Below are 18876 nucleotides of genomic sequence, written 5' to 3' on the forward strand. Positions count from 1 at the left end.
CACTTTATTGACGTTCCTCTTCTTCCTTTGACAGATTTTCCCCACGTTTCTGCTTACTCATATTGTTTGTAGTGATCACTTATGGTTGATCAAGAAAACTAAAAAACACACACCAGCTTTTGGCTTCAACACCTTAATGAAAGAGTTCGGAGAAAGATGCAGAGAGAGAAAAAGAGAGCAGTGAGTTCAGTCAGGCTATAAAAACAAGATCAAGAGTTTTTCCACTCGAACTAGAAAGACAGATGACAAAAAGACTGTGAATTTACCAGAGGATGTCGGATGATTTACACGACCCTTCACAGAAATGCTCAATCACAAATAAAAATCACTCTCAAATCAAATCCCAAGCCATGACTTAACGAGCGACAAGGAGAAGATTAGAAAATGTCAAACAAGGAAGAGCAGATGAGTGGAAGAGGCTTTCTCTGCTCCTTTAAGGCCCTGTGCAAGTGAGGCTACAGTCTGTAAGTTCATATACGTGCCTGGCAACAGCTGCATCGCTTTTGTGTGTGTGTGTGTGTGTGTGTGTGTGTGTGTGTGTGTGTGTGTGTGTGTGTGTGTGTGTGTGTATATTAGGATGTGTGGAACAGAACCCTTCTTATGGCCATGGGCATGTTCTGTGTATACGCATAGTTAAATGAAAATTCCACACCGAAATCGCTAGCATTATCTCACTCAATGCACTGCATGCTGCTCAAATCCAAACCTTATTCAGGTATCCAGCCTCCCACTGTAACCACAATTCTGAACTTCTTTTTTAATAACATACATCTATATAAACTACCATTCAAATGTCTGGGGTCAGTATATTTCTTCATGTTTCTGAAGTCTTTTATGCTCACCAAGGCTGCATTTATTTGATCAAAAATCCAATAAGAACAGCAATATTGTAAAAAACATTGTCATTTAATTTAATAATTTCATATTTTTTACTGTGCTGGTAAATATAAATTTTCAGCAGACACTGCTTTAGTTTTAAGTGTCACATGATTTTGATTTTTGTGGAAGATGATTTTTTCAAGACTTCAAAATAACAGCATTTATTCGAAACAAATCTTTTGTAAAAATGTAAACATTTCTTCTGTAAGTTTTAATAAATTAATAAAAAATTTTTTTTAAACCTAACCTCAAGTTATTAAATGGTAGTGCGTTAAGAAATATAAAAGTCACCAGAAAAATCCATTATAAACTTCCAATATACAAAAGTCCATTGTTATCGATGAGGTCTGAAGTGATGGCTGTGGATGGAACGTTGAAACATAAGATTCTCCAGTCTGATGGAGTAAATTAGTAAATATGAGGAGGCATACTGGTATGCAATTTACCTGTTTAAATAACAATAATAATAAATAATTCATTTGAAGTGTTTTGCATAGGAAGTGAACGCAGTAGAGTAGGTTGCATGACTCATAACTTTTGTATGCCATATTTTTCTTCTGCATATCACAGATCGTAATCCTTCGGGCATCCCTGGAGTGTGCCAGCGGTGAGTTTGGAGGGAGAAAAGATAGAGCAGCGGTGTGAGATAGAGACCAAAAAAGCAAGCAACATGCAGCGGTTGTGTAGATGACAGACTCTGGGTGTCCGGTGGCAGGCCAGAATAAAATCTCTCTGTCAGAGGCTTGTGGCTCCCCAGAGTGAGTTCTGATTAATTGGGCTGTCCGGCCTCTCTGATAGTGGCTGCTTTACCCAGCACTCCTGGGAACCGTACCCATGCCCCTTTCACTCAACCCCATGCCAAAAAAGGGAGCGAAAAAAGAAAGAAGCGAATATGTGGCCTTCGAGTCTTTGCGGCTAAAATTAGAGACCCTCTTCCCTCGCCTCTAATGTTTGCTGTCTCTCTCCCTCCATATTCCAAAATGATCCTGCATCAGCATTCCGTTCACCTTGCTGGGGGGTTTAATGTGTCTTTATGCATGTGTATCGGGGAGCAGGGACATTCAAACAGCAGACAACTCAGCATGAAGCATTTTCGCTCGTGTGTGCGTGTGTACGAGTGTGTAACAAACCATTAAATCTATAGCCAGGTCACCACAGGCCTCCTAGATTAAGCACCACTGTCCATAGTAAATAGTCACAGAAGGCAAAACTCAACAGAGATGACATTGCAACAAAATTGCTATGCAAAGCCCAAAGTCCTACTAAACCGGGTGCGGTGCTGCCCTTCATTTTCTACTCCACTGAATCACATTATACTATAATATAGGAATTCTAAGGAATTTTAAGGAATAAAATCTAACATTATGTTCCGTTTCCGAATGTGGTTCCACTGACACTAGGTTTTGGGGGAAAACTAATTAGGAAATGAGACATAAGGCATTTCCAAATGATGAAATGATAGATAAATCACTAAATTCATGCAAAATATCTGGCAAAAATTACGTCCAGGTCACTGGCTGTGTTTTCCATTTTAATAAATTATCTATATCTATATACTTAATCTATGATTTTTTCCCTTTTAATTACATTGGTAACTAAAAAAGTAATATATTATATATTATTTTTATAATAATTACTCATGCACCTGAGAACTTTCTGACCCTCCATAGACAGCAACGCAACTACAACGTTCAAGGATCAGAAAAGTAAGGACATCATAGTCCATGTGACATCAGTGGTTCAACCATAATTTTACGAATTCGAGAATACTATTTTGTGTGCAAGACTTTGACTTGCAAGTCATCCTCTGTTGAAATCTTCAGACGCAATACATTCTCATAGCTGGATGAACTACTGATTTCTTATGGACTATTTTAATGATCTACATACCACATTTCTGGGCTTTGAAAGTATCATTTGCACGGCTGTCTACGCAGGGTCTGAAAGCTCTCAGATTTCATAAAAAATGTCTGCGTTCCGAAGAAGAACGAAGGTCTTACAGGTTTGGAACAATATAAGCATTCCTTTAATAAACAAATGTGGCCAATAATTGAATAAAAAGAACTGGTTTAAATAAGAGCTATTAGTTCAGAAATCGACTGGTCTGCGATGGCTGCACTGTATGGTGCTGATCTGAAAAGAACCAGCTCAAGAGAGCCAGCTGAACATCGTTCAGTTCCTGGTATTAAAAAAGCAAGCAGAAGAAGAAGAAGAAGAAAAAAAAAAGTGTTCTTGACTTCCAACTCTGCCATCTACAGAAGAATGAGCTAGCTTCAAAGTCCATTCATTGGGGAAATTGTTCAGTATCACTTCCAGGTAAAACGAAGCTAAAAACAGACTTTCACACAGAAAAATAACTCCGCAGACAGACACAAAGACTGCATCTCTCCGTTCCTCAGGTTGAACGACAGTCCTTGCTCAGCACATGGCTCATCTCTCCTGCAGTCAGTCAGCCAGCCAAGGTCAATTGCCTTTCCCCCTTTCCTATCATTCAGTGCTTTATGTCCCTTTACGGCCGACGTTATTTCTCCACTGCACCAAGGTGACTGCTGGCCCACAAGAGACTGGCACAGACTGCTGGCCAAAGTTAAGAGATCAGCAGATACAGCGCTGGCCTGACCCTGTAATTCGGTCTCGTTGTTATCCCTTTTCACCCCTTTATATTTATGCAACCTTTAAATCACATCATTGCTTCTTTTTACACTTCGCCATTAACTTTCATTTCACATATCTCCATTTTTGCTCTCATAAATAGCATAAGCATTCGCTTTTTTCTTAAGTACTTTCTTTTATTCTTCAGTGCCTTTTCCCTCCCATCTAAATCTTTCATTTTCGCTCGCATTTTCCATCTCTTCTATTTCCTCTCTCCCTGATGTCTCCTTACAAGCTGCAAAATCACCTATAACCGCTCATATCCATAAGAGCTTCATTAGTGAGGACAAAATGTGTCTGTTGCGTGCAGCACAATGAAAATCCGGCCCTGAGAGGGAATACAAATATTTAATTATACAGCAATGACATAAAAAGGAGAGAGGAACACTGAAGGAAAGAGAAATGACTTAAAGGTGAAGTGTGCAATCTCTGCACCATGCGTGACAACAAATTAAACTACAATCTTAAAACTGTATTAAAAATGCTAAAAACAATGATTTGAAAGCAAATTATTTGCTGGGATGGGTTAGTGTTTGAAATTTGCTCAAGAATTGCAATTAGGTTCTATTAATGTCACCAAGTACTTAAATATTAATTTTAACTGTCCGTTGAAAATGTAATAAGTAAATAAATAAACAGTGTTAGCTACAGTGGCAAGAAAAAGTATGTGAACCTTTTGGAATTTCATGGTTTTCTGAATAAATTTGTCATAAAATTTTATCTGATCTTCATCTAATTCATTGGTATTGACAAACACAATGTGTCTAAAAATAATAACACAAAAAAATTCCGATCTTTCTTGTCTTTATTGAACACAATCGTTCAACATTCAAAATGGCAGTGGAAAAAGTAAGTGAAACCTTGAGTTAATGACCTCAAAACAGCTAATTGGAGCTAATTGGTTTTAGCACACCTGGAGTCTTGTGTTTGGAGGTGTGGACTACAGCTACTTTGACTGATAAAAACCCCTCAAACCTTTGGAGTTTGCTCTGCACAAGAAGAACATGATTATGTGAGCCATGCCTCGCCAAAAAGAGCTTTCAGAGGACCTACGATCAAGAATTGTTGATTTACATGAAGCTGGCAAGGGTTACAAAGTTATTTCAAAGACTTTAGAAATTCACCAGTCTAAAGTTAGGCAAACAATCTACAAATGGAGACAATTTGGGACTGTTGCTACTCTACCTAGAAGTGGGCGCCCCGTCAAAATGACACCAAGAGCACAACGAACACTCATCAATGAGGTAAAGAAACAACCCCGAATGACAGCCAAAGATTTGCAGGCATCATTGGAACTTGCTAACATATCTGTTCATGAGTCTACAATACGTAAAACACTGAACAAGCAGGGTATCCACGGCAGGACACCGCGAAGGAAGCCGCTGCTTACTAAAAAGAACATTGCTGCACGCCTTAAGTTTGCAAAAGAGCACATTGACACTCCACAGCAGTATTGGCAAAATGTTTTGTGGACTGATGAAACTAAGATTGAACTATTTGGAAAAAACACACAGCACTACATCTGACGTAGAAAGGGCACGGCATATCGTCATGAAAACATCATCCCAACTGTAAAGTATGGTGGAGGAAGCATCATGATTTGGGCCTGCTTTGCTGCATCAGGGCCTGGCCAGCTTGCAATCATTGAGGGGAAGATGAATTCCCAAGTATATCAGACAATTCTTCAGGATAATGTGAGAATGTCTGTACATCAGCTGAAACTGTGTAGAAAGTGGGTGATGCAACAGGACAACGACCCAAAACACCTGAGCAAGTCCACAACAGAATGGCTTCAGAAAAACTAAATCCGCCTTTTGGAGTGGCCAAGTCAGAGCCCAGACCTCAACCCAATAGAGATGCTATGGATTGACTTGAAGAGGTCCATACACATGAGACGTCCAAAGAATATGACAGAGCTAAAGCAGTTCTGCCAGGAAGAATGGCCTAAAATTCCTCCTCAGCGATGTGCAGGTCTGATCCACAGCTACAGGAAGCGCCTGGTTGAGGTTATTGCTGCCAGGGGGGGGGTCAACCAGTTATTAACTCAAGGTTTCACTTACTTTTTCCACTGCCATTTTGAATGTTGAATGATTGTGTTCAATAAAGACAAGACAGATCGGAATTTTTTTGTGTTATTATTTTTAGACACATTGTGTTTGTCAATACCAATGAATTAGATGAAGATCAGATAAAATTTTATGACAAATTTATTCAGAAAACCATGAAATTCCAAAAGGTTCACATACTTTTTCTTGCCACTGTGTATATATATATATATATATATATATATATATATATATATATATTTTTTTTTTTTTTTTTTTTTTTTTGTCCATGTATTTCTACATAAATATAAATTTTTAAAAGCAGTTGTTAAAACAGAAAGTACAACACAATATATGTTTGTTATTTTATTTCAATGTAAATTACATTAGTCAAACTGTTCATTTATAAAATAGATTTAAGACATTTATCTAAAATATTCAGCACTAATTTTTTTTTTGTTTTGCTATATTTATAACTGTGGGAATACAACATCACAATCTGTAAAAAGAGTCTCAATATATTTCATATTTAAAGACAAGCCCCGGTAAAATATTCAGAGCTAATCCGTTCATCCACATATTTGACTGCTCTTCTGATATTTACTCACACGCATATTAGCAAATCAAGATCAAGTCCAATCGTGCACCACAGTCATTTTGAAACATTCAGTATCACTCAAAGCCTTCCTGTAATTACATTGTAAATGCAGATTAGCGCTGAATATTTAAAAAAAGGATTACAGGGAAGGAGTGCGAGGCATACAAAGAAACTGCCCCTTCAGCAGCCCCTCACAAGAGAGGAAAACATGAAACGCTTATTAGAGGGAGGTGCATTTCGTTTATAGCCAAGAACACAAGTCCATAATTATTCTTTTATTTGTTAAAGTTCATTATTCAGGAGTTCGAAAAAGCGAAAAGGGGAGGAGGGCTGGGTTTAAATAAGGAGAAACAGCTCACTTAGTTGTCAGCGACCTCAGAGGGAACAACAAGGGAAAAACGACACAAAATTGAGGATGCACAATTAACTTTAATTCTGTACGATCGCTTTTAATTCCACGCGCTGCGGTAATGAGTGCGTTTTAGCAAAGATTAGGCCTATATCCATTGTCATACTAATTTCTTCCTTTTGTGGCATGCACAAGAAAAGGGATGAAAGGAAGAATTGAAGCAGACGGAGGGAGAAGCCTGGAGAGCAGGATGACTCTGTATTAAACGATTGGCAGTGTCAATCAGAGCCAGTGTTTCGTTTTCTCCATCTCTGTCCTCACGCAGACGAAAATCCTCAGAATGGCACTTATTAACAGCCCCTCTGCTGTTCTTAATTGTAGGCTGACAAAGCCTGTCTTTGGCTTTGGGAGAGAGGGACAAAAGCAGCTCTCAAACATCACAGTCACGGACGTCTGAACAGCTCATGTACATCTGAATAGCACTTTGTATAATGACTCAGAACACTGAACGTTATGAATTTTGTCAGTGCCGAGAGGTGGAACTTGACTTTGCGTGAAACAATAGCGAGTGGCTGTTTGCCACTGATTGGTGCTGTGCTGTTTATCGCCTGCCTGGCTGTCACTCTTTCACCCTTGTCACTTAAAAGTGAACTGAGCTATTATTAAACCTGACTGCTCGTCTGAACTCTGACTTGGGTGAAACAAAAAAATATGAAGTCTGCAAATCTGAAAATCGCAGCTAATGATTAGCTTGTGTTATTATATCAATAGCAGTGTTTGACTAAGACTCGTACTTAGGGTTAGAGGTTTGGACCAACCCCAATAACCCAAATCGCGACTCTTTTACCACCGCAGACATGAATGAGACTTAAAATGCATGGTTTATTGAGGAGATTAAGTTTTAAAACAACTGCATTGTAAATCACGAATAGCGGATGATAAGACAGTTGAAACGAACCCTTATAGATATTAAAAGGACAGACCGGAACCATGACTCAGGCCACCTAGCAACCACCCAAAATACCCTAGCAACCTCATGGCGGCCTCTTAAAATCAAGTCGTGTTGACTGTCACAAAAATAATGTGCACTTGTCACTCAAAAAAAGCTAAATTTTCATAAAATAAAACAAAAGTTTGTTATACGTAATCTCAATTGACTTGCGTCATAATGTTGAATATCACAAAAAAAGGTGCACTTTACAAATGAAAATTCCCTTAAAACTTTTTCTGTGTACTGTTATCCAATTTCACAACACCACAAAATGACTAAAAATTATGATTTAAACTACTTTACACCTCAAATAATACGTTTTAGCGGCGGAATTAATGGAGGCGCTAAAATTGTAATCTTCACATTTCTGCTTTTATGTCCTCCAAAAATTGGCCCCATTTACTTGTGCCTCACAGTGCTCCATTATTTTTAAAGAAAAGGAGAGAGAAGTCAAAATTATTCTTTGTGGTAATCAAAATTAAACCACAAGTGCTTTGAATGAGCTTTGCCTGCTCTGAACTCCGAACATTGCATTTTCAGGCACAGAGGAAATCAAAAGTTACAAAGAGATGCCTGAACACAGACAGAAAGGTGTTGTCATGCTGTAATCGTTCTACTGCCTCTCTTTGCTCAAAACAATTCGATTCCATCACATTCTCTTCAAGCCGAGATTGCTCTTGTTTCAGTACATCACTGCTGAACTTGTAAAGAAGGGAATCAAGAAAACGGCTACATGGGGCCGATCTGGCAATCACTGCTGTTCTAGATAAAGAGAAAGGATCCCTAGCCAACAGAGCTGTGCAGTCCGAGGTTAAATGATTTGAACTTCTGACTTACCGCGTAACTGACCTAGAAAGGAAAATAGCCAGCTACTGTCTGATGTGATTCTCTTAGATACTCAGCATATGGGAAAAGCTATTGTCAGAAAGAAACAATTTTGCATTATGAATTACACATGAGTTGCCATGTCCTTTTACCCATGGTCAAACAACGCACGCATGAATACTGATAGCAGTTCAGTAATGTGTTGAAGCAACGAAAGATTGTAAACAGCATATGAACATAAATTTACACATTATAAAACACATTCTCTCTCTTTCCGCTTCTCTCAATTACAGACACCGCGCGGTATCTGTAAGGTGTTAAACTTCTTGCTTTATAAATGCATTCACACTTGTTGTTGGCACTAATTGTAGAACAATTCTGCTTAGTAACTGCTAAAAGGCCATGTTATTTAATTTTTTTTTTCTAGATGCAGAGAAGAAAAACATTGTTTGGTGAAGGTGCACAGGATGTATTTTTGTCTTGGTCTGTCAGATGGACATCATATCAAATCTCCCTGGGTTTTTTCAGTGCCTCATCCAAAAATGCTGTGTTCGTGGAGTGATGTCTCAAGTTAAAATTTGTATTTATTCTTACTAAATAATAATAATTCTGGCGTTTTTATCCAGCGTGTTTTATGCAAAATCCCACAAAATCTCTAAAAGTGAACTCATAAAGTCAGCATTGTTTTATTTAGACAAGCATGCAATACGTTACATATGTTCTATATTTACATAATTATACATGGAAGAGCAAATTTACTGCATATGTTGGGCAACTGTGTAATAACCGCATCTAAAAAAAAAAAAAAATGCCTCCATATGTCAGTTCCAGCTGATCTAGATATCTATAATGCAACAAAAACAAGATGAACAACATTATTATTGCCTTAGATTATTGCTATAGAAAATTTCTAAAAGGCCAGTTCTCCCAAAAATCAAAATTCTGTCATCATATACTCGCCTTCAAGTCATTTTTCGCAAAAATATGTAAATCCACTGAAAGCAAATGTGATAAATTGTTAATTTTTTGGACGAACTATTCCTTTAAGACGACATTACGATCTAGGTATAAACCTTGTGCCTCGCAAAAATCTGTCAAAGGAGCCAGAGGGCAGCTTTTGTTGGTTAAATCAGTGTAGAAAGCTATGACAAGCATAAGAGATAGAGAGAAAGTGACAGAACGGATAAGCAATGCGTTTTGAGCCAGCAGAGGGTCTACCGTGATCAAATCCTCAAACAACTCATCAAATTCCCATTAGCCTCTGGAAGGATGAGGCAGCGCACGTACAGCAGCGGCAGCAGTCAGTCAGTGCAGTTCCAGTGGGAGAGAGAGACACTCAGAGCCGGAGCAGAGAGCAACACGCTGCGCAGGAACCCGCCTTCGCTTGGCAGGAGTTGGCGCTCCTAACAGAATCAAAGGCTGCTTTTCTTTCCATTGAGACACACGGGCTCAGAGGTCAGCCTGCCTTTCTTGGACCAAGATGGAGAAAAACTGAATAAATGGGCTTTGTGAGACAATGGGTTATTGCTGTGTGGGCAGGCGTTTGTAGCACCGCGGCCTCTCGCTTTGACAAAATAAAAAAAGGAGCGAGAGATGCTGCGCTTCAACCGCCGCGATAAAAGTAAATACTTTACCCTTCTTTGTTGATAGGGCTTCCTGTCTGTGCCGCACTGTGTAAACATTTAGATGTACTGTGAACTTGAGAGGTGTGAACCTGGAAATAAAATTTACAATGCCTTGCAAACAAGTCTGTGCCATATCATAAATCGCAGATGGACTTATATGCTATAAAACAAAAAAATGAGTGAACAACAGTGTTAAAAAAAAAAAAAAAAAAAAAGCATTCAGTTAGAAAAGAGCGCGAGCTTAAAATGTATTTGGCATAGGGGAAAAAAAAAAAATAAAAATGGAAGATTCCCGTGGGATACTCCGGCCTCCGATGGGACATGTCAATCAAAAGCTTGTGTGAAATCTCAAGAGGCCAGATCAGAACGGACAGAGGTGAGCTAAAGCTTACGTTCCCACAGTCATCAAAAATGTAATTTTCATAAATAATTGTGTCACCATTTGGTTAAAAAAAATCTTGACTTGTTTTGATAGTTAAATGTAGAATTTAGTTTGATTTAAACACTTTTTACAAAGCAAGTTTCTTTATGCAACCTACATTAAAAAGGGAAAATTTGACAGCGAAAATGATTGTGCTACTGTCACAAGTCAAATAACACTGATCTAGTTAAGTTTGGCACCATTTTAAGGATTTTTTTCCTTCAATATTAGGCTTGTGATACACAGATGAACTAATGTACACTGTGTTGTTCACTTCTCACGCTTGTTACACAGCTCCATTGTAAGAGGGAATCTATCCAAGAAAAAGATCAGATAGAGAAAAAGAGAGCTAAATTGCTGAACGATTAATTTTCATCAGCAGCCAGTCTCACTGACGGGACTTAATCCAAAGCTAAGCCGATTAACAAACTGATATTTGTGTTCCTACTATTCCCCACAAGTCTTGCTACTGGCACGGCTCCTAAATGTCACGGAAGAGACTGATTTAAATTCACGGCCGTCTTCAGACAGACTGAAGCGATAACCGATACGGATCACAATAATGAGTAATACAGCCGACTAAACAACAGCACACTGCAGCGGTCAGATCTCACCTCATCATAATCACCATCATAATCATTAACCCTTTCATTAACTTTGCAATCAACACAAGGACACACTTCAAGTATTATCCATATTACCATCTAGAACTGACGAGACAAATGTATACACAACAATAACTCCTACAAATGTGCATATTATTAGCCAGAACAACATTTTTTCCCTTTTTTTAATTTATTCATGCTTTTCCATGATACACATTAAAGCGATTATAGACTTCTGTGCTTATACTTCATTATATGCTGACAGTTCAAATAGTATTCCCTTCCATTTATAAGCTAAAACTATCCTGCATACGGAAAAGTGTGTGTCATATCCCAAACTTGACCTTAAATGTTATTTTTAAGTGAACCTGTGGCGTGACGAATACATTTTTTACAAGTATTAAAATGTCAAATGTCTCCATATGAATATTAGCTCATAAAACCTGCATGCGCATTAATAATAGATGAACTGGAAACATTTAGCCTACAACAGTTTTAGATGAAGTATAGCATGTCGTACCACTACACAACATCTTGAACCGCCCTGCAATAGTTCAGTGTAAAACAATGCTCTTAATTTTTTGTTTGGTTTTTTTAGTGCTCTTCACACCTGCACTTTCAAAACAGTTCTTAACGAACCTTAAAAACTCCGTTCAACACAAAAATGCTGCTGTTGCAAGCTAAAGAAAGCAAGCTGGGGCTGCGTTACACCATTTCTTTTCAAAATAAGATGTTATTTGTTTACTTTTAACAACTGTAACTTTGCTGAATATCCTACAGTGGTGCTGCTGTTGTTGTTTTTTACCTGTAAACCCATTAAAAATCGCTCTCCCTTCAGGCTTTTTTAATTTATTTAATCTAAAATAACAATTGGATCAACATCGCGTCTCCTCCGGCAGCGCAGCGGAGCGCAGAAGTGCGTCAGGAGCGCGTGCCTTTGCCAATGACACTGAGATCAGTAACGGAGCAAAACACCTGATTAGTTCGTGCTCTTTACCTGCTTTCCATCAGTCATCTGAAATCGCTCAATTTTACCCGTTAGTTAATAGTCGGTGTGTTTAATCGTCACCGTAATAACTGATTGAGGCACACACACAAAAAAAACAACAACAACGGAAAGCGCGCGTGAGGACGCGCAAGAAACGTTTTAAAGAGTTTCGAGGTTTTTGATTTCATCGAATGGCGTAATTGTTGGCTATAAAGTTTTCTTGGACGCTTTTAATGAGGTCAGTTCAACTCGACTGTGACGGAGGATCGGTGGCAACGGCATAATTTATAGCACTATAATCGATATTGAGGTTTCATATCGACTCATTTGTCTATTTTAGATGGATCTGCGTTTGAAAATTAGCCATGATGACTATTCGTCAATGCGTGCGTTTGCGTGACAGATATAATGATGTATGCGTTGCTTAAATCAGTCTTTTGAATTTCATTTTATATTGCATGGGGCGTGTTGCAATTGTAGTTTTAATAACACGTTTTAAACAATAAGGCATGCGTTATATACGTGGATTGTGCATTATTTGCGTGCATGTGAGTATGTGTCGGTAAAGTAGCCTACAGAGAAACGGGGAGAGAGAGAGGGAAGGAGGGAGGGAGATTTGGGATTCAGACCATCTCGGTTCATATACTACCACCATGTGGAGATCTGAACGCCACATCGATGCGCATTCGGGTTATTCTTATGTCATAAAACTGAAAATCCGCCGATCTCGTTACGCGTTACGTTCTCCGAAAAACTATTTGCATTCCAGACCCAGCGAGTCTGTTAACTTTTCCAAAAAAAAAAAACGCCATCGGAACGAAACAATAGGACAGCTTACACATAACTGCATTTTGCATTTGTACGTCAAAGCAAATGAAACGGTTGAGGAATCAGATATCGTGCATTTGATAGCACGCCGACGTTTGAAGTTTTCATCCACCTGAAAGTCGCCCATAAACAGGTCGCAAGCGTCTTGGGTTCGACTCGAGGCGACAGAAGTGACTTTTCACATGCATTGAAAGCAACGACCACTCCAACTCTTTCTCAGACAGTGTACGGACTGAGAATAACAAAACAAACGTCCAGTGAGACTGAATGCCCCTTTCAGTGCCACTTCAACAGTGCCATTCTGCGCTATCAGTGCCGCTGCTCCAACTGTATGCCAGCTTATTTCACACCAACACACATAAGAGACTCTATGCGTGAAATCTATGCATCATTGTGGTGCTGAATGAATGGCGCTTTTTTTGCCATCACAATAACGCGTGTACACTTTAGGCTCATGTTGTTGAGAGAAACGAACAGACAAATAAAAGGTTCGTCGCACCGGAGCACGGGCACCGCGAGAGGCATCCAAAAAAAAGTAAGCAGAGCTCGTGCGTGCGCGAAACGCATAAACACCTAAACACCTTTGCGCACGAGACGACGGTCAGTCGTTTACTCACCTTGCTGCGAGTCGCTGAAACGGACAGCCACAGAAGTGAGAAGAAAGCCGAGGCAACACAGAGAAGATGCCAGCTTCATGTTTGAAGTTTCCCGTGTATTTCACATGTCCAACACCATATCCTTTTATTTTAAATGTCTCAAGACAGGAACGCAACTGCCGGTGGAGTGACTTCTCAAGTGCTGCTGTTGCGTGTCAGAGTATGTAAGGTAATAACACGTCCCGTTTAAATGGTAAAATAGTCCTCAGGAAAGGGTCTCAAAGTTCAGGTGCGAGAAATTCTCTGTATAGTGCTTTGACAGGATCTCGACGCAAGGCTCATGCCATTACTCTCTTCAGACGCTCTTCAGCGCTGCGACGGCACAAAGCCTGAGGCACGCCCCCACCGAAGTCCGCACCGCCCTCCGCTGATTCGATTGGTCAAAAGTCTGCATAATTAGACAAGAACCCGCCCTCCAGTGCTCGGCGTAAGTTTTTGATTGGCTCGAGAAGAGCTCGTTTCTAAATACACCTGTCTTGTTCTGCATACGGCGTCTTCTTCAACTGGGCGTTTGTTCACATTTAGAGGTTTTTCCAAAGGTTCTCCCAACATGAATTTCCGGGAAACGCATGTTCACCTCTGTATCTACAGAACTTGAGTGTGGACACCTACAAAAAGTATAAAAAAAAAAAAGGATAGTATTTCCACTTGAAATACCACATGTATGTTTTATAAAGATGACCCATAAGGCTATGTGCGTAAAAAAACACACATTTTCTTACATGGTTTAACATGCAAGCTTCATGTCTGTCAATCGTTTAATGTCAGACCTCCATGAAATGACACAATCTTTCTATGACCTTCTCAATCATTTACATTCCTGTAGCCTAATCATTTTTAAAAATCTCAATACAGCATTTTACATCACCGCGTATACTGATCATAAAAATTCCTCTGATGTTTGAATATTTTATGAATTTCCATGACTTCTCCAGAGCTGGAAATCACGATTTTAAAGTTCCCTGATATTTTACAGGCACCCGTTACCGTTTGAGCCCTGCGGCGTTACCAATGAAAGGAACGCTCTCACAAAGTGTTGCAAAGCAAATCTAGCTTTCTATATTCGTGGTCACCCCCGACTTAGTTGAGCTTCCCTGGATCTCTAAAAAGGTTGAAATGCTCTCGGTTTGGATCAACAAGCTAAAATCTGACACTTGGCCAAGTCACTTCAATGACACGCTGCACGTCGTTCACACCTGCTATCAAAGACGAGGACAGTCAGGCAATGATGCAGTAAGCATCTGGTATGCTTCACACACACACCCTCACATAAATAGGTCACATTACTCGAGAACAAAAGAAAGATATGTAATATTACAAGATTTTTAATATATTGATACTACAATAATTCGTAACAAACTTTGTGTGTGTGTGTGTATACAGAAAATCTTAAGCACTTTCATTTTCACCGCATCCTTATTCCTGTAAACTCTGCTTTTTACATCACAACGCTGAGGGTGTCAAAGAAGCCCTTTCTGCTGGTGTGTGGAGCAACTGCATAGTTACTGTAGTACTGACCTTTCACCACAGGAGGGAGTCATTACCACACCTCTGGGGTTACAGAGGGTCAGAGCCAGCAGGAGATCAAGCTGTTTCCACCCAAGCATACAGCCCCGCAAATGACATTGGCTCCTTCTTATTATACGCAGACAAAAAGCCCTTTTAAAGAAGCAACTAAAGTTTCGCGATTTGATTAAACATTACAAACCACCGACTGTCACTTAACAAGACACTTTCCCGTTCTCATTCGTCAGCTCAAGAGCGAACAACACAATTAAGCGGCGAAATATCCGAACAGGCTTTTTTTTTTAGTTCCTTTAATAAATCTCTCAGAATGGTACGTATGACAATATCTTCCAGATGCTCTCAATCGCATAATTCATTCTCCGGATTAGGAGAGTGAATAGCAGAGGTTCCGCCGGTTGGCAAAAAACACCCTTGATGCCGGGTGTAGAGCTAATCTAATACATGACTCCATGATTTGTTTAATGGATGAGAGTTAGCTGTGCAAGGACCGCCAATAAAACCTGAGCCTCCAGAGGCCTTTTCGTGCATAATGATTCCAGACACACAATATCCAAGTAATGAAGCGGCTTTATCAAACTAGGCAGAGCTTATTTCCACCAGTGTCCTTCCCTCCCCTGCTATCTCCCATTACACTTCCTGCATTCAAACGCCATCGATGCTCAACGGCCCGCCACAAAAGACCAACAGCGGCGTGTGCCAGAGAATTAGTTAATTTAAGAAAAAAAAAAAAACCCTGAAATTATTTACATTCAGGAAATGCTATTTCCCGACAGACCATCGGAATCACTAGAGATTATATCGGACTGAACGCATTACGGCTACGGAAGTGGGCCCAAACGGTTCAGGGTATAAACTGAACTGAAATGATTACTCAGGTGTTAGTTATCCAAGCAAAAAAAAAAAAAAAAAAAGCAGTCCTAATAAAGCGTCAATCAAGGTAAAAACTTTGATTTAAATTCAGGCTGTACGTGAAGCTGTATTATCTTATCTAGTAAACGCCACGTAGTAATATGTTTGCCTTTAATTTCCTGTCTGAACAAACATTTGACTCTCTAAAGGAATGGTTCACCGAGAAAAAAAAAAAAAAAAATGAAAATTTGCTGAAAATTAACTCGCCCTCGGGCCATTCAAGATGTAGAGGTTTTTTTTTTTTTCTCTTTCAAAAACATTAATCCACATGCCTAGAGTCGATCGACGTTTTGCTATGCAAAAGCTACGATTCCTTGATCCAGAATGTTTGCTTTCACCAGGAAAAAACAGTCATCTTGCCTGAATCAAGAGAGAAATATGCACAAATGCATCATTAACATCAGTTCTAAAGTGGATTTTGATGTAAGACGACTTTTCAAAGCATGCATTAATATGGTATTTTGGCATGAAATGTTAAAAGGTCTTGATATTTTGTTTCTTACAAAGATGTAGCTTTTTTTTTTACTTCACAATATGCTACCGGATGTAGTGGAGCCACATGGATGTTTCTATTAGTCGTTTGAACCCTCATTCTGACGGCACCCATTGACCGCAGATGAGTAAGTGATCGCGAATGACCTCGGAGCGAGTAAACCGTCAGCAATTTTTTGGATGATCTACTCTTTTAAACATAGTCTGCCATTTAAACCGTGTAACCTCATCTAGAAAACTCAGAGTAACACAGCTGAGCTTAATTTCCTGTCTGAACAAACACTTGACTCTTTAACCGAACCGAATCGGTCTACGACAGACTGCGGCGAACAAATGATCCATTTCTGAGCTGAATGACATAGAATTAATTTTACTATCTCGGACCGTAATCGAGATCAATACATCACAACGTACAAATTACCAACTTATGACATAATTACGCTCTTTTGAACGAGCCTGCATTCGGTAATCTAAATCTGCCTTAAAGTTTGATGATCTGTTCCTTTTTTAATGGCCCAGAGTCAATTGACAAATTGTGTCGTCTTTAGGCAGCTTAGATCTGGAGTCGCTGAGCAATGAGAAGCATTACCGAATTACACACACATCATTACGTGGCCACTGCCATCGCTAACCGCCCTCATCAGAACTTAGGAGGGGATTCAGTGACTGTGTAATTGTTTTCCATTCGGTGGATGCTCTCTGCTACCGTCTCATTGCCAGAGTTTTCTGACTCAGGTTCTCGCTCGTTTCATCTGCTCAGACCTTTCGGAAACAAACATTTACCCACTTAAACTCAAGAAGAGGGGTATGAACGTATAGCTGCGTGAATAACAGAGGGAGGGAGTCCGAGAGCTGATTAGTAATGGCAGCCTGCGTGAAGATGTTTTAAATTACTCATCGTTTTCACTGGGACCCTCGTACGACTCAAGTGGAGTTAGATGTGAACGGAATGGAATCGTCGGCTAACTGACTGATGAAATATGATTGTAATGAGTCACAGGCCTTCTAGAAGAAAAAAAAAACCATTCTGCTTGATAGTTTAAGGGTGCTTTAGTTTAACGGCGATCTTGCGACTCCACAGCGTTAGGATGATGGCAGGATTTGCTATAGGATGCTGACATCTTCAGGACTTCAGAGGAACTACAGAAAGTGTGATGAATGCGGCTCATTCAGCAGAATGTGAAACAGATGATACTTATTCCACTGTTCATATTTTTTATGCCATATACATAAATAGTTGGAACATTCGTGTAAAGTAAAGATGACCAAGAAAAAAAAAAAATTGGTGCACCTTTAAAAGAACGAAAGGCTGTCCAAAAGCAATGGTTTAAAGTTTTGTTCAAAGTAAAACAATAAACAAAAACTACATCTTGACTAAATTAAAGATTTTTGGATTAACTATTCCTTTAAGATAGTTTCACAATAGCTGGAATATTACAGAATGGGTTTGGGGTACCATCACACTAAGGCAACATATGCTTTTAAAGAAAATTACATAAAAATGTAACATTTTTAAATTGAATGACTTAAAAAAAAAAAAAATATTCTGAATAAAAGAGAATGCTATTCTAGTACGCTATTCTATCATTCAGTAGTAAAAAAAAAAAATAAATAACTAATAAATAATGCATTTCTAAAACGTAAGCATGAAAATCTTCAGCCATTTTTAGCATTTAAGTTAGACCTAAATTAAGATGTTGTGGCACGTTTGACATCACATATGCATTAGTTCTTATATTTTTCATAAAGTGCCAGTTTGAATATGAAGTTTCAGTTTGATTCATTTATCTTTTTAAATCAGTTTAATTCAATTACAATGGTTTAACTTGGACATCAGTTCGCACTGCTACTGTATAGCCTCGGAAAACTCAGAAGCAAACAGTGCAATAATATGAACAATTGCCTTCCATGCGAAACATTCTTAAAAAGAAGCATTCTTTATTGGCAATTGACAATTTAAATGTTTCTTCTGTGCCATTGCAGCGAAAGCAGCCTTATTTTTCTATTTCTTCCTTTTATTAAAGAGTGTTTGAGGGAGTAAATAATGAACAAAATTGTTGCTTCTATTCCTTCGAAACATAAATGTACTTTTTTTATTGTTTGGCAAATAATGACATCTGCTGGACACTTAGGGAATACACTCCACTAGTTAGATGTAAAAAAAAAAAAAAAAAAAAAAAAAAAAAAAAAGACTACCATTTAACAGAAGAACAAAACAAAACAAAAGAGTCTCTACCACTTGGAGGCAGCATCAGACTTGGGTAGACTGAGTGTTGTATTTGTAGACTGAATTTGTAGCCATGCCACGCACCATCGCATTTTGAAATCAAACATGAAAAAAAAAGTACAACGCACGACACGGAGACAAGTAAACACTGAATGTTTAGTTCCAGTTTGTTACATAATTGCGCCAGTTATCTTGCAGTATGTAAAGTGGGCCACTTATAAGCCGTGCACATATGTTTTTTCTCACAGATAAAAAGGGC

The 18876-nt window shown here is 38.9% G+C and overlaps 1 protein-coding gene across 2 annotated transcripts in view; it reads right to left on the minus strand.

Moving 5' to 3' along the window:
- Positions 1–18876, minus strand: part of LOC122351886 (receptor tyrosine-protein kinase erbB-4-like) — a 268898-nt gene that overhangs the window by 249070 nt on the left and 952 nt on the right. For both annotated transcript variants that reach the window (XM_043249273.1, XM_043249274.1), the window contains exon 2: positions 13424–14070. In XM_043249273.1, the coding sequence (XP_043105208.1) occupies positions 13424–13502 (79 nt within the window). In that variant the 5' untranslated portion in view covers positions 13503–14070. The remainder of the gene's footprint in view (positions 1–13423; positions 14071–18876) is intronic.

This window comes from Puntigrus tetrazona, chromosome 9 (assembly GCF_018831695.1).
Source record: "Puntigrus tetrazona isolate hp1 chromosome 9, ASM1883169v1, whole genome shotgun sequence".
In the NCBI taxonomy this organism is placed as follows: domain Eukaryota; kingdom Metazoa; phylum Chordata; class Actinopteri; order Cypriniformes; family Cyprinidae; genus Puntigrus; species Puntigrus tetrazona.